At 44.2% G+C, this 14639-nt stretch overlaps 1 protein-coding gene across 1 annotated transcript in view; it reads left to right on the forward strand.

Annotated features, from left to right (window-relative positions):
* Positions 1-616: 616 nt before the first annotated feature.
* LOC117350314 overlaps positions 617-14639 on the forward strand; it is an 84448-nt gene continuing 70425 nt past the window's right edge. The window contains exons 1-14 of the mRNA XM_033924565.1: positions 617-747; positions 1780-1963; positions 3412-3580; positions 3727-3779; positions 4470-4490; positions 7515-7668; positions 9144-9228; positions 9540-9639; positions 9952-10069; positions 10419-10528; positions 10796-10963; positions 12222-12446; positions 12860-12920; positions 13003-13148. Coding sequence (XP_033780456.1) covers positions 683-747; positions 1780-1963; positions 3412-3580; positions 3727-3779; positions 4470-4490; positions 7515-7668; positions 9144-9228; positions 9540-9639; positions 9952-10069; positions 10419-10528; positions 10796-10963; positions 12222-12446; positions 12860-12920; positions 13003-13148 — 1659 coding nt within the window. The 5' untranslated portion in view covers positions 617-682. The remainder of the gene's footprint in view (positions 748-1779; positions 1964-3411; positions 3581-3726; positions 3780-4469; positions 4491-7514; positions 7669-9143; positions 9229-9539; positions 9640-9951; positions 10070-10418; positions 10529-10795; positions 10964-12221; positions 12447-12859; positions 12921-13002; positions 13149-14639) is intronic.

The raw sequence follows: 14639 nt of genomic DNA on the forward strand, positions 1-14639 counted from the left end.
AAGCCAGGACCCCACGTTTTAAAATGTAGATTTATGAGGATTTGGTGGGCTATAACATTGCACATACCATAACGTAAAGAGATTTACCCAAGGTGGTTTTATGTCAGGTACTCTAAGCATTTTCCCTCTCTGTCCTGGTGAGCTCACAATCTGTGGTACCTGGGGCAATTAAGGGTTAAGTGACTTGCTCGGGGCCACAAGGAGCAGCAATGGGATCAAACCCATAACCTCAGGGTGCCGAGACGTTAGCTCAAACCTCTAGGCCACTCTTTGGGCACAACATGCAACATAAGGGGTCCTTGTGCTCCACTCTAATGTAATATTTATCATTCAGTGCAAACAGTGTGAAGGAGGCCATATGTTGAAAGCAAGTCCGGGAAAGTTCAGCATTGCTTTACTGAAATTGTATTAAGGGCAGAACCAAACTGTAGACAGATGAGTTCATCGGCTTCTCTCTCTTTGCCACGATTTGTGCAAGAGGAAGAGAAGAGAGTGGGGGGCAGACAGCAGATGGGAAATGAGCTGACGTGGGATAGAGGTGAAGGTCAGGGGAAGGAGCGACTCTCCCAAGTCTATAAATACTGACAGGGACAAAGACCAGATTCACTCGGGAGGACAGAGACAGGACTGGGAGGCCGGGTTCCAGGTGGAGTTGCTGCAGGGGAATCCTTTCAGAGACACAATGTGGACTGGGGCGCTTTTGTGTTTCTTGCTCCTTGGACCAGCTGTCAGAGAGGCCACTGAGCTGTGAGAGACCAGAGAACATCTCCTTGTCTGTCCGTCTAGTCTTTTCTACTTCTCACCTACAATAAGAAAGATCTATCCTTTCTCTTGAACTGGGCTCAGTTTACGCAGGGTTAAAGGAGACCTGCTGTTTCTTTAGGCTGGTTTCAGTGTGTGCGAGGGGGGGGGTGAGGTAAAGGAGACCTGCCTTATCTTCAGGCTGGAATTGGGGAGTGTATGGGTTCAAAAGGTCTAAATGTCGATAATTGCTTCTGCTTTTTTTTATTAAAGAGCAGATCTTGATTAGTACAACTTCAGACTCTCTTTCTGACAGAACTACAATGGCAGAAGCACTACGAACACACTTGATTATCTGAAGGTTCAAAGAATGGGCCTTCGGAAGCCATAGGTGCCAACAGCTCATTTTGACTGGGCCTGCTGAACACGGATACACGTGAAGCAATCGCTCAGCACCCACAAGGCTGGCTCCTATGCCTACAGTGGCTTCATGGGACTGGGTTTGGTACTTGATTGGACCTTCATCAAGCTGAGGGTGGGGGAGGCACAGATAGAGAACCTCAAACTCTCCTCAAATACATGAACAACTGTGGCTCCAGATAACGGAAGAGGGACTGAGACATCCGGGTTTTACTTCCTAGATGGCTCAATCTGTTCTCCTTATGTCCATTGCTTTCAGAGGAAGTAAAACCCAGATGCCCCAATCTGTCCTCCTTTTTCTGGAGCCATATGGTAACCCTACAAGTAATAACCAAAGTAAGAATGGGTGACCCCCTAGTGGTGAATTGTGAAAAGTGCAGGATCTGCTCTGAGCTCCTTATTTCCTCATGTGCAATGGGGGGTGGGGGTGGGGGGTCTTTCATGTCCCTGACAGCAGGGGGCCACTCCAGACTGTTTGCCATAAAGAAGTACCACTGTAAGTGCACAGGTATCATTCCCAAATTAGAAGAGGAGGAGTGAAAGTGGGGTGCAATCAAAGACTGAGCCCGAAAAAGAGAGAAGATAGGGACTCAGTTGCATTCTTTACTTTTCCCACAGGAACTATGTGGTCCTTGTTCCAGCTGTGCTGGAGTTCCCATCCGAGCAGACAGCCTGTGTTCATCTCTGCAACTTTACGGGGACCGTAGATCTGACCATTTCACTGCTGCGGGACTCAGACAAGACCAACCTGTTCATCAAAAAAAAAAGGCAACCTAAACCCCAGCAGTGTTTCACCTTCCAGGTGAGAGAAAAAGCCCTGCTCTCACTAGATCCTCATTCAGGTGAGAGAGGAAGCCCCACCCTGTGCATTAAATCACCTTCCGGATGCGAGGAGAAGACCCTCTTCTGTAAGTTATGTTTCTTGGAAGCTTCTATGCCACGACTAATGACTGTACATGAGTCTGTTCTGGGAAGGTTATCAATACTGACATTATTAAACCATAATCAATGGAAGGGCTTCTGTAATGATGTTACAATACAGAGTTAGCGTTTCATGAGATGGTTCTCAATACAGACACAGTTAAATCATAGGTCAGATGCATGCGAATTGCTCTTGAAGTGTAAAGATGAGTAGAAACGTGGAGCAGATAGATGGGTCCAGAGCTAGAGAGGTGATAAGTGCGTAGGTTGGGGAGAAAGGGAGCAAGAATATTGAGGTGGGTTGAAGAGTAAAGAGGTAGACAGAGAAGATCAGAAATAGATGTGTGTAGAGATAGAGGGATGGATTAGAAGAGTATAGGTATTATGATGATTTTAGCTTTTTATACTATACCAGAGCTTGAGTCCAAAACTAAGGTGGATCATCAAGTGTAACTAAATCAATAAAATCGATAAAGAGATTGATACATGTTATATGAACATAAGCGTTCCCATACTGAGACAGATTGAAGGTCCATTAAGCTCAATATCCTGTTTCCAACAGTGGCCAACCCAGGTCCCAAAGAGTAGCAACATTCCAGAGCTGAGATTGTGATGTCATAAAGCCTCATTCCACCAATGCCTAAGAGCCAACTTCATCACTGATGTCACAATGGCTCGATTGTCCTAGATTTGGCTCATATAAGAACATGAGAGTTGCTATACTGGGACATACCGAAGGTCTATCAAGCCCAGTATCCTGTTTCCAACAGTGGCCAACCCAGATCCCAAGTACCAGGCAACATCCTCATGAATAAAACAGAATTTATGCTGCTTATCCTAGGATTAAGCACCTTAATAATGGCTTGTGAACTTTTGTTTTAGGAAATACTTTTTTTAGACCCTGCAAAACTAATTGCTTTCACCACATTCTCTAGCAACAAATTCCAGAGTTTAAATACACATTGAGTGACAAAATATTTTCTGTGGGTGTTTTAAATCTGCTATTTAGTGACTTCATTGCATGCCCCCTAGTCTTAGTTTTTTTGGAAAGAGTAAACAAGTGATTCTCACCTACCCATTCCACTCCACTCAGTAATTTATAGACCTCTATCATATCTCCCCTGCGTCATCTCGTCTCCAAGGTAAAGAGGTAGAATGATAGACAGAGATGGTAGAGAGATGGTTGAAGAGAAAAGAGGTAGAGGAATGGATAGATAGGAGAGAAAAGAGGCAACAAGCTGGATTTAGGAATTGTTGGTAGAATAACTTTAATGTTTATTAATGATATTGTAAACAGCAGGAAGTAACGTGATCCTATTTCCTGCACAGGTCCCTGCTCCCAGAGAGGGCAAAACAGAGGAAGTGAGTACATTCCAGGTGAAGATTCATAGTGAGGGAAATGTTAACATCACAGAGACAAAAAAGGTCTTGATTCGTCATAAGAGAAGCGGAACCATCATCCAAACAGACAAACCCATTTACAAGCCAGGAGAAAAAGGTGGGGACCTTAGAAGAGACTGAGTCTTCTCTTGATGTTTGACCAGTTTCCCAATGGGTCCTTGAAGGCTATGAGTACTGGGGTCCTAATGGAATCCTACATGTGTTTTCCATTAATAATGCGCTTTTCCTTGGTTCCCCTTTCAGTGAAATTCCGGATGATCACATTCGATGATGACTTTATTGCCAGTAATGATGAGGTGAGCTTACATGGGTTTGCTCTAGTAGGGCATGGGGGTTGGGAGGAGAAAGAGTCTGTAGCATGGCCAGGAAGCTAACCCTCTTCTCAGGACATCTGTTTTGTGCTCAGATTTCAACCCTAAGCACTGTGTGAAGGAGACCTATCTCATACTCAGGCTGTGATCCTGTGTCCTGTGCAGAGGAGACCTGCCTCCTGCTCAGAATGGGACCATGTGTGGTCTGTACAGGAGCCCTGATCTCTGTGCTTTCATTTCACAGGATTTTATCTTGTGTTTCAGGTTTGTTCAATAGTAGACATGCTGGCAGCCATTTTGTTTTCTAGAAATAATGTACTTTGCATCTCAGCAGTGGCCACATTGGGGCATTTGATTTGCTTTCACCTCTTGTCTGTAAGATTGAAGGGAACGTCAAACATAAATTTATACTTGGGGGTGGGGGGGAGAGAAGCAGGATGTGTCATTGTCATCGGTAGTAAACAAAATGGCCACCTCAGTGCGAGAGCTGCATGAATAGAAACAATGATTGTTGAAAGGAAATCAACTGTGGTTTGATTGCTCAGTCTGAGCAAAATCCAATTCTCCTATAGATAAGAGGTAGGAAAAAGACTGATTGAATCGGATTGGCCTTTCTTTGGGAGTGATCTTGTGGATGTTGGCTCTGTACTGACGGGGTGTCTCTTTCTCTTGTAGTACTCACGGGTGATGCTTCAGGTAAGTATTAACCCATTAAGTCGGGTAATGTTGTGGCTTTTTTTCAGAGCATGGTGGATATGGGATTGAGGATAACAAGCTCCACTTCCCTATTTTTTGGCATCTCAATTGCATAAAATAATCCAGCTTTGAGAGGGGTTTGCTTCAAAGCACTGCTCCCCTCCCAACTATTCTTAGAGTGAGACACTTCATTTACGCATCACAAGTTTTAACCATGTCTCTCCCGCTCCAGAGAAAGATAGGAAACAAGACAGAATCCAAAAAAGCCATTAAGACTTCAAAACTATACATCAACATAAAAACATAGAATCTGAAAATAAAGCAAGAGCAAAAACTGATTACAAAGAGCATGGTAGCTGGTATTTAGATCTTTGCTGATTGATTTTTAATGAAAAGTTTTTATTGAACCCCAAATGCAGTAACAAATCCTTTTTTTCTTGTTTAAAATACAACATACCCCTCCAACGCCCCAGAAAACAATGCAATTAGAACAGAACAGAAGTCTAGTGAAAAAGATGCATACATTAAACTAAAACATCGAAAGGAACCTGACCCTTCCTGAACTGGAAAACCACAATGACCTCCTCCTAGTCCCGTGTAAGGCAAACCCCAGCCCACCAAGCATTCCCTGACAACCCACCATTATCTTTCCAGACACATAAGCACATCAAACAATCTTGCCCTGCTTTTTTTTTTTTTTTTTTTTAACAGAGCAAGAAAGGCAAAGCCTCTGATCATTATAAAATTATTTTATAAGTAATTTCAATTTGGATGTCAAAAATATCATGTACCCTGTTCCTTACCAATTCCCAATAAGGAAAATGGTAAAACCAGAGGACATCATTTGAGGTTGAGGGGTGGTAGATTCAAGAGCAATGTAAGGAAATTCTTCTTTACGGAGAGGGTGGTGGATGCCTAGAATGCGCTCGCGAGAGAGGTGGTGGAGAGGAAAATGGTGACAGAGTTCAAAGAAGCGAGGGATGAACACAGAGGATCTAGAATCAGAAAATAATAATAAATATTGAAGAACTAAGGCCAGTACTGGGCAGACTTGCACGGTCTGTGTCTGTATATGGCCGTTTGGTTAAGGATGGACTGGGGAGGGCTTCGATAGCTGGGAGGGTGAAGATGGGCTAGAGCAGGGATCTCAAAATCCTTCCTTGAGGGCCGGAATCCAGTCGGGTTTTCAGGGTTTCCCCAATGAATATGCATTGAAAGCAGTGCATGCACATAGATCTCATGCATATTCATTGGGGAAATCCTGAAAACCTGACTGGATCGCGGCCCCCAAGGAGGGACTTTGAGACCCCTGGGCTAGAGTGAGCTTTGACGGAGACTTCAGTAGTTGGAACCTAAGAACAATTCCGGGCAGAGCTTTGGATTCTTGCCCAGAAATAGCTAAGAAGAAAAACATTTTAAAAATTTAAATTGAATCAGGTTGGGCAGACTGGATTGACCATGTCATCATCTATGTTACAAATGAATGCACTCATAAAACACATGATTAAAAGTACCTATATCTAACTTACCTGACCCACCATCAGACAATCGAGAAACTTTATAAGGAGTCCAGAATGCCCGATGGGCCACATAAAAAAATGGACTGAGCAACTGAAGCAGACAAAGTTCCCACATATCCTCGTCCAGACTCCCACCCAAATCCTGTTCCCACATACTTTGTAGGGCAGCGCACCTGACACTTCCTTAAAGATAACCTTACAATAAAATGTTGGAGCCTTCTTGGATTGCCCAAATTACGCAACTCTGTGTCACCTACTCTCATCCATTCAGAACACTGGGAACTACTCAAACAATGTCTTAATTGCAACCATTGAAAATATTGTTTAATCTCCAACCAAAAATCCCTACACAAATCTTCAAAAGTCTTAAAATTAGCCCCCTGAAAAAGCTGACTAAAAAACTAACTCCTCCCCCACCCCCGCTTTTACAAAAGCATGGAAGAGGTTTTTAGCGCTGACTGGCACGCTGAATGCTCTGTCCTGGTCCGACGCTCATTGGAACACTTTGACCGTCAGAGCAGCGCAGCTGGACTAAGAGCCTGTTGTGCGGGGGGGGGGGGGGGATAAATTCCTTTAACCTGCCAAGTTGTGTTAGGGGTTTTTATCGCGGTTAAAGCTCCAGCACTCAAAGGAATTCTATGAGCGTCAAGAGTTTTTACCAAAGCAGTCTGCGATTAAAAAAAAAAACAAAAAACCCTAACACAGCCTAATAAAGGGGGCCTTTGTCCTGAATTTTAAGACCCAGATTACAACATAATGAAACACAAAATAATCCCAATTTCCGAGCAACTAATTTGAACACCCGAGGCACCGCCTATAAAATCAAAGACCGTGGCACAACTCAATGAACCTGGCTTATAAATAGATTGCAAAAGGGATCAGGGGTTGCAGCCTCTCACTCAAGCAACAGCCATTTAGAAGAATAAGGAAAAGCTTACATTTTTTTATAGGTGATTTAAATCAAGAGCTATTTAGAACGATGGCATTTTCAAGGACGTTTCAATAGTACACACTTTTTGCCCCAAAATATGCATTACTGAAAAATAAGAGGAGTGGTTATGTACATGGTTTCTTTTTTTTACAGTTTTTGTTAAGTGTGTCATCATTTAAGGATGTGAGAATATTATGATGAATGTTTTGACTGATGTGGTAGATGAAGCATGTTTTAATTATTATAAATATATTGATGCCACTGCCAAAACCCTCAAATCAAATGAAAGATCCTGCAATTGTCCTGACCCCGTTCTCAGATTGCATCTTTCGAGATAGTGAGGGAAGAGAGAGATGGTCAAGTTCTGGAGGAGCCAGAGTGGCACTTGATGTCTCCCATCCAAATCCTTGCCGGAAGAACAGTCCACAAAGGAGTTCTGGCCCAGTTTTCTTTTTTGTGTCACTTCCTCATACATCTGAGCCAGCGATCAGTTTTGTCTCCCTGATTTGAGTTCACAGAAGGTTTCTGGCCCCTGTGAAGTGCTGCCAACTTCAGGTGTATCTGTATGTTTAGGATCCAAAGGAAAACCAGATTGGCCAGTGGATGAATGTGATGCCAACTCAAGGGATTGTAGACCTCTCCTTCACTCTGTCCTCTGAGCCCACCTTTGGGACATACACCATCAGTGTAAAGGATTCCAAAGCCTCCTTTTCTGTGGAAGAGTATGGTAAGTGGACTTTCCTATTTTCAATGGCATTTTTTTTCTATTATTTTTGTTGGGGTTTTTTTTGTTTTTATTTGATGTATTTTATTGTAAACTGACTTGAACTGTGCTGCAACTAAGGCAGTATATCAAATTTTAATAAACGATAAATGATCTGGGACAAGCCACGTCCCAGTGGGGATTAGACCTGGGAGGAGCCACGTCTTAGTGGGGATTAGACCTGGGAGGAGCCACGTCCCAGTGGGGATTAGACCTGGGAGGAGCCACGTCCCAGTGGGGATTAGACCTGGGAGGAGCCACGTCCCAGTGGGGATTAGACCTGGGAGGAGCCACGTCCCAGTGGGGATTAGACCTGAGAGGAGCTACGTCCCAGTGGGGATTAGACCTGGGAGGAGCCACATCTCAGTGGGGATTAGACCTGGGAGGAGCCACATCCCAGTGGGGATTAGACCTGGGAGGAGCCACATCCCAGTGGGGATTAGACCTGGGAGGAGCCACGTGCCAGTGAGGATTAGAACTAGCAGTCAGGACCAGACCTGGGAGGAGCCATGTCCCAGGGGTATAGAAACAGCAGAATAAGGGTCCAGTAATTAATTATAAATCAAGAAATAGAAAGACTGGGAGGGGATAGAGAGAGAATTTTTACATACCTGGGTCCCTACCTTGGCTGTCTCTAAGTTAAACTACTGCATGTCCTTAGACCAGGGTCTGTCTTCCACCCATTCCCAATAGCCCAGAGTACATTTTTTTAAATACTTTTTGAATAAAAGAAGTTTGGGAATGCATCATGACCGTTGGCTGTCTGTAGCTGACAGAGTCTCATATTCGTGTCCCATTATTTTGGCCTGGTTTACTGAATTCCTGCTCTCCGCTGTATCCCTTGCGATCATTCCCTGTAGTTGTTTCCATGTTCTGGAACACTCTCTCAGGTGGGGCCTGAGATTTCACCCTCTTTCAAAAATGAAACACAGAAGTCTTGATTTCTCCCAGGCATTTTCAAATACCATCTGGTTCTTCTCTTCCGCATATCCTGCTGACTTCGCCTTTCTCCTGGATGGTCTAACCAGTTCCTTCTTGCAGATTAGCAGCAGTGCCAGCCCTTTTTCCCCCCCTTTCCTAATTATAGCTGTGAAAATGATGTAATTTAATCTCTTCTGTTTATCCCTCACCTCTTATCCCTTATTTCCTCTATATAATCAATTGTAAACTGCTGAGTTGCTTTTTACAATGATCAATATAACAAATAAAAACTAATTTATGAACTATGGGTGAGTGAGTAAGTGAAAAAGAGCACCTCCTACAGATCAAACTGTAGAGGGCAGTTTACCTTCCTTTTTATAAGAGAGAGCATACACGTTTCTGTGAGCAGAGGAACAGTTATAACCGGGGACAATGCTGAATGCTCCGTAAGCGGGGAAGGGAGATGGGATATCAGTGGGCAAAGTATAACGGTTCCGTTCTCTTTTTTACACATTTAGTGGTGCCAAAGTATGAAGTTATTATTCGCCTCCCCAAGTTCATATCCTGTATGAATAACAACTTTAAGTACGAAGTATGTGGCAGGTGAGTGGTGGGGATTATGCTAAGGGCAGCAGTGGAAGCTCAGAGTGTGGCATGGTAGAACAGTGGAATTGGAGCTGGGTGTGATGACAATGGTGGGAGCAGTGGGATCAGAACTCAGTATGGTGACAATAGTGTGCTCGTCCCCTCCCCAATCACCACCACCTCCACCTCCACGTCCACCTCCACCACCATTTTAAGGACTAGATTTCCAGAAATAATAAAGCAAAACTTAGGCAAAGAGCTTGTGGGCCAGATATGTCCAACCTCCCCCCCCCCAATCAGACTTCTGATTTATTTCACTGTGTAACTAGGTATACTTATGGGAAGCCTGTCCAAGGAACTGTTCAGGCTACTCTGTGCCGCAAACGGTTTGGACCGGGTGTGGACCTGTGTGAAGAACTCAAAGGTCAGGTAAGATGTCAGTGAACCTTGGGAGATAAACCTCTTAGAATTAAAGGAAATGATGTCCATAACTGAGGGATAATATCCTGAAGGGGGAAGATCAGGGCAGAGAATGACCAAGATCTTGGGTAATATCCCCCAGGTCGAGAAAGATCATATCCTGGGCGGGTGGGGGGGGAGGAGATACAATAACTCCCAGGTCACATATGATCATATCCTGGGGGAGGGAAGATATCTTGGGAGTCTAAGTGCAGTAGAAGTCATTCTTAACCAGCCCTACAAGCTGATCTGTCTGTCTGTCTGTCTGTTGTCCATTGCCAGACTGATAGAACCGGCTGCATATCTGTTGACATAGAGCTCTCTGAAAACTTTACCTCCAGTTCTCCAGAGTTCAGTCCAACTCTTCAGGCGCATGCCACACTGGTGGAAGATGGAACTGGTAACGTGCCTTCTCTTTCTTGGGGTGTCAGCAAACTCCCTACAATTTTCTCCATAGTATAGTTTGGAGGTCTCCTTCTCCATCCACCCATCACTATGTATATAAAATAACACATGAATATTGAGGGCAGCAGATACTGTTGATATGGATATTGATGATAAGAAAGGGATGCTGTGAAAAGAGAGTATAATTTTGCTGTTAGATGAATCCAAATTTCCACTGGGTTTCACTTTCTTAACCCTAACCTGCTCACCATGAAGTTCTGAGCACAGGAGATGGGGCGAACTGAAGGTCTCCATCACAGCACAGTCACTCACATTCATCCCCCATGTCTTTCTGTGCTCTGCAGATGTGGAGATCAATGGCTCTTTCATCGTGATCCTCGAGCTAAACAAAGCTACAATAACATTTGATGATGTCGAACTGTATTACAAAACCGGCCTCACGTACAAAGGGAAGGTAATTTCACAATTTGGCATGATCTGTTCCATCTCCAAAGGACACAATCCATCTAGGGCTAGAAGTTGAACCCAGGCCTCCTATGGCCTTCAGCACTCCCAGACCAATGGACTGAACTGAGAATGCTCCATTCCCGGCCTCAGGAATATTGAACCCAAACTTTTTAATTTCTGTAGTTTCTGAGCTGTGAGACGTGTGCCCTGAGGCTGGGGAATGGAGTTCAGAGAATCAACTTTTAATGCCATGTTTCTACTTCCTTCCTGGCAGCTGAAACTGAAGGCTACTGATGGTAAGCTTCTGGAAAATAAGAAGATTATGCTGAAGGTCAAGAGGAATGGAAAAGAGATCAAAGAACTACATACCACGGATGAATCGGGAATGGCTTCCTTCATCCTGGACACATCTTCCTGGGATAAAGAGACCATTACTCTGACTGTGAGTAGCCCGGATGGGAATCTTGTTCTAAAGTAGTGTTTCTTTAAATATTAATGACCTCATTGTTAATACATTTGCATGGCAGTGTCAGAGCTCGAAAAAGACTACGTTAATCCACCGCTAAAACACATGGATGCTAAACTGGCTGGAACCGGTTTAGTGACCACGTTAAAGTTTTGAGAATCTTCTTCTGAGTTAGATGGACCTTCAGGTCAGATCCAACAGGATAACTCTTATGTTTTTATGATCTTATATAAGAGCACACCTCCATCTACCCTTCCAAAATAGCTTCATATCTATGAGCTCCTCTCTGAAGATAGTACCCTCCCAATCCAAACACCTCCCCCCCACCCAATTCAATCTTCTGAATCCCTCCCGTACAATAAAGACCAAACCCCACCCTTGGGCCTACCCAAATATGGTTCCATTTTGAAGGCCTGCTCTCTGTAATGAAAATGCCATTTGTAACTTACTGTCTACGATAATGTTATCTATAATTCACTCTTTCAAAAGTCTTTGGAAAGGCTGTAATCTACTTTTTACCATGTACCATACAGAAAGCTATATGTAACATAACAACTACCTGTAGCCAGCCTAGAACTCCGTTTTGCAAAAATGTGGTGGGATATAAGACTGCCTATAGCATAACAATGTACATTTCCATCAGATTGCAAGTCTGTTACCCTGTGGTACAGCCACTACAGACAGCCTTAAAAGGTGAAATCCCGGAGCCGAAGGCCACCCTCACTCTGTATCAGGAGACCCCAACTGACAAGAGACACTGAGGAACAGAGAACAAATCCCTGCAAGGGATTACTCCTCCATTCCCCAAATGGGACAGTTCAAAGAGAGCTGAGCTTGGATCATCTTTTCTGTGTAAATGCTGGTCTGAAGCTAAGACTTAATTCCTTGATTTGGGCAACAGATTCATTTAACACCCCTCCCCCCCCCCCACACTCCTTATAAAACTGCGCAAGTGTTTTTTCGCACCAGCCAGCATGCTGAATGCTCTGCTCCGGTCAATACAAGCATCGGAGCAGCGCGGAGCATTCATCGCACCAGCCTTCGCTAAAAACCGCTTGTGTGGTTTTGCAAAAGGAGGGGGTTAATTTGTCTTTTCAAATCCAACTTCAAGGAGAGTTACAAAGTCAGGTGCAGCTGGAAGGGCCAATAAGCATTGAACCTGATGCCAGTGACCTAAAATTCACTCGAGCGGTTGTTTCTTGCATAACAGGATCTGGTCTTATTTTCTATTTAGGGCGAGTACAATGAGGAGGAGAAGTGCGGTAATGTGTCTCTACCGTCACAACTCGCTTCCCTCACACTGACCCCTTTCTATGCGGAGAGCAAGAGCTTTGTAAAACTGCGCCCCCTAGACGTGTCCTCACTCTCCTGCGACAAGGAGGAGCAGGTCATGGTGGATTACATCATTGATGCAAACGATCTGAAAGAGGAAACCAGACATCTCAATTTCTTCTTCATTGTAAGGGGCTCAGTAGTATATCAAAGCCTGATTCTTTTCCTTTCTCACATCTTCTCTGAACCTCTCTACCTCCTCTCTTTCTTTCCCTCTGCTTTTCTTCTCTCTATCCTTTCTCGTTTTCTGTTTTCCTTCACCTGCCTCTGTCTCTCTCCCCACCTCTTTCTTTTCTCCATCACTCTCTCTCCCTTCCTCTGCCTCTTCCCCTTATTTCTCTACCTGCATCTGTGTCTCTTTCTCTCTTTCTATTTCTCCCCTTCCTCCCTCCCTTCTTTCTTTCTTCTGCCTCTGCATTTTTCCTTCAATCTTTGTCTCTTTTTCCCTGCCCCTTCTCCCCTTACTTCCCTTCTCTCTTTACCTCCGATTCACACCTCTCCTAAACACTCTCACGCTCACCCTCTTTCTTTTCCTCCTAGGTTGTGGGAAAAAATCACATTACAGAATATGGTAAAAAGCGAATGGACGTCAACAGTGAGGGTAAAGTATCAGCAATCTGCTTGAAGATGTCACAGAAAGAAGCAGGCCTTTTCTACTCATTTACCCTTCTCTTTCCCTGTAGAGCTGAAGAACTCTTTCTCCATTACGCTGCCCATCAGCGCTGACACAGCGCCATCTGCCTACATGCTGGTCTACGCCATGCTTCCAAACGGGAAGCTTGTTGCAGATGGAGTTCAGTACAAGACATCAAAATGCTTCAAGAACAAGGTGAGTAACATGGACACATAGTAACTGACAGCAGGCAAAGGCCAGTATGGCCCAACCAGTCTACCCAGTAAGGTGGTTGGGTTGTAAGTGCTGCTACATGCAGGTTACCCTCCCCCCCCCCTTTTATTTAGGCTCTCTCTCTCCCTCCCCCGGCATCTGTTTTTTGTTTTTTTTTCTTTCAAACATGCACCAACACTGGAAATCTAATATCTACGTTTGAAAGTGCGACACGCACTTGTTAATGTTGCCACCAGATGAGAGACGAGTGCAGTGGTCTCTGGGGAGAAGCAAAAACATGACTTTTGAAATCATTGTTTCATTAACAAACACGTAATATATTGATACTTGATCCTCGGTATGTGTCGAGTTAGGATAAAAATTTGTACCAGAAAAAAAACCTTGTACTGTAACTATGGCGAATTGTAACCTAGTAACTGGTCGCCGTACATAAAGGACACGGTACTACTCGAAAGGGTCCAGAAAAGAGCGACTAAGATGGTTAAGGGGCTGGAGGAGCTGCCGTACAGCGAAAGATTAGAGAAACTGGGCCTCTTCTCCCTTGAAAAGAGGAGACAAGATCGAAACATTCAAAATACTGAAGGGAATAGACTTAGTAGATAAAGACAAGACTGTTCACCCTCTCTAAGGTAGGGAGAACGAGAGGGCACTCTCTAAAGTTGAAAGGGGATAGATTCCGTACAAACGTAAGGAAGTTCTTCTTCACCCAGAGAGTGGTAGAAAACTGGAATGCTCTTCCGGAGTCTGTTGTAGGGGAAAACACCCTCCAGGGTTTCAAGACTAAGCTGGACAAGTTCCTGCTAAACTGGGACATATGCAGGCAGGTGAGGCTGGACTCATTTAGAGCACTAGCCTTTGACCTGGGGGCCGCCGCGTGAGCAGACTGCTGGACAGGATGGACCACTGGTTTGACCCAGCAGCGGCAATTCTTATGTTCTTACCAGATTCCGTACAAACGTAAGGAAGTTCTTCTTCACCCAGAGAGTGGTAGAAAACTGGAACGCTCTTCCGGAGTCTGTCATGGGGGAAAACACCCTCCAGGGATTCAAGACAAAGTTAGACAAGTTCCTGCTGAACCGGAACGTACGCGGGATAAAAACCTAATTAATGACAGTAAATCAACGTTAGCTGTTCTCGGGGGCCACGTGAGCAACACCTGTCGCGTTGCATTGTCTGAAGGTTGTAACTTCTGCACCAATTGCGGCTTATACGGGTGAAGCGATTGGGTAAGATCTTGCTAACCGTGCTTTTTGGGACTTGTAGTTGCTGTCATCTTGTTTAAACATATTCCAAGAAGTTTTGATTTTGTAACCATTTAAAATCAAGGCGTGTTTTTGTGGGCACTCTGTATATATGCAGTTTATGTCAAAACATTAAATTTTGTTTCTGCAAAATAAGATAACACAATTTTCAGCTACAGTGGCAAAATAACGCTTAGAATTTAGGAAGTTGGGTGGGTGGGCTAAGAACTTT

The sequence above is a fragment of the Geotrypetes seraphini genome, chromosome 16 (genome assembly GCF_902459505.1).
Source record: "Geotrypetes seraphini chromosome 16, aGeoSer1.1, whole genome shotgun sequence".
NCBI lineage: Eukaryota > Metazoa > Chordata > Amphibia > Gymnophiona > Dermophiidae > Geotrypetes > Geotrypetes seraphini.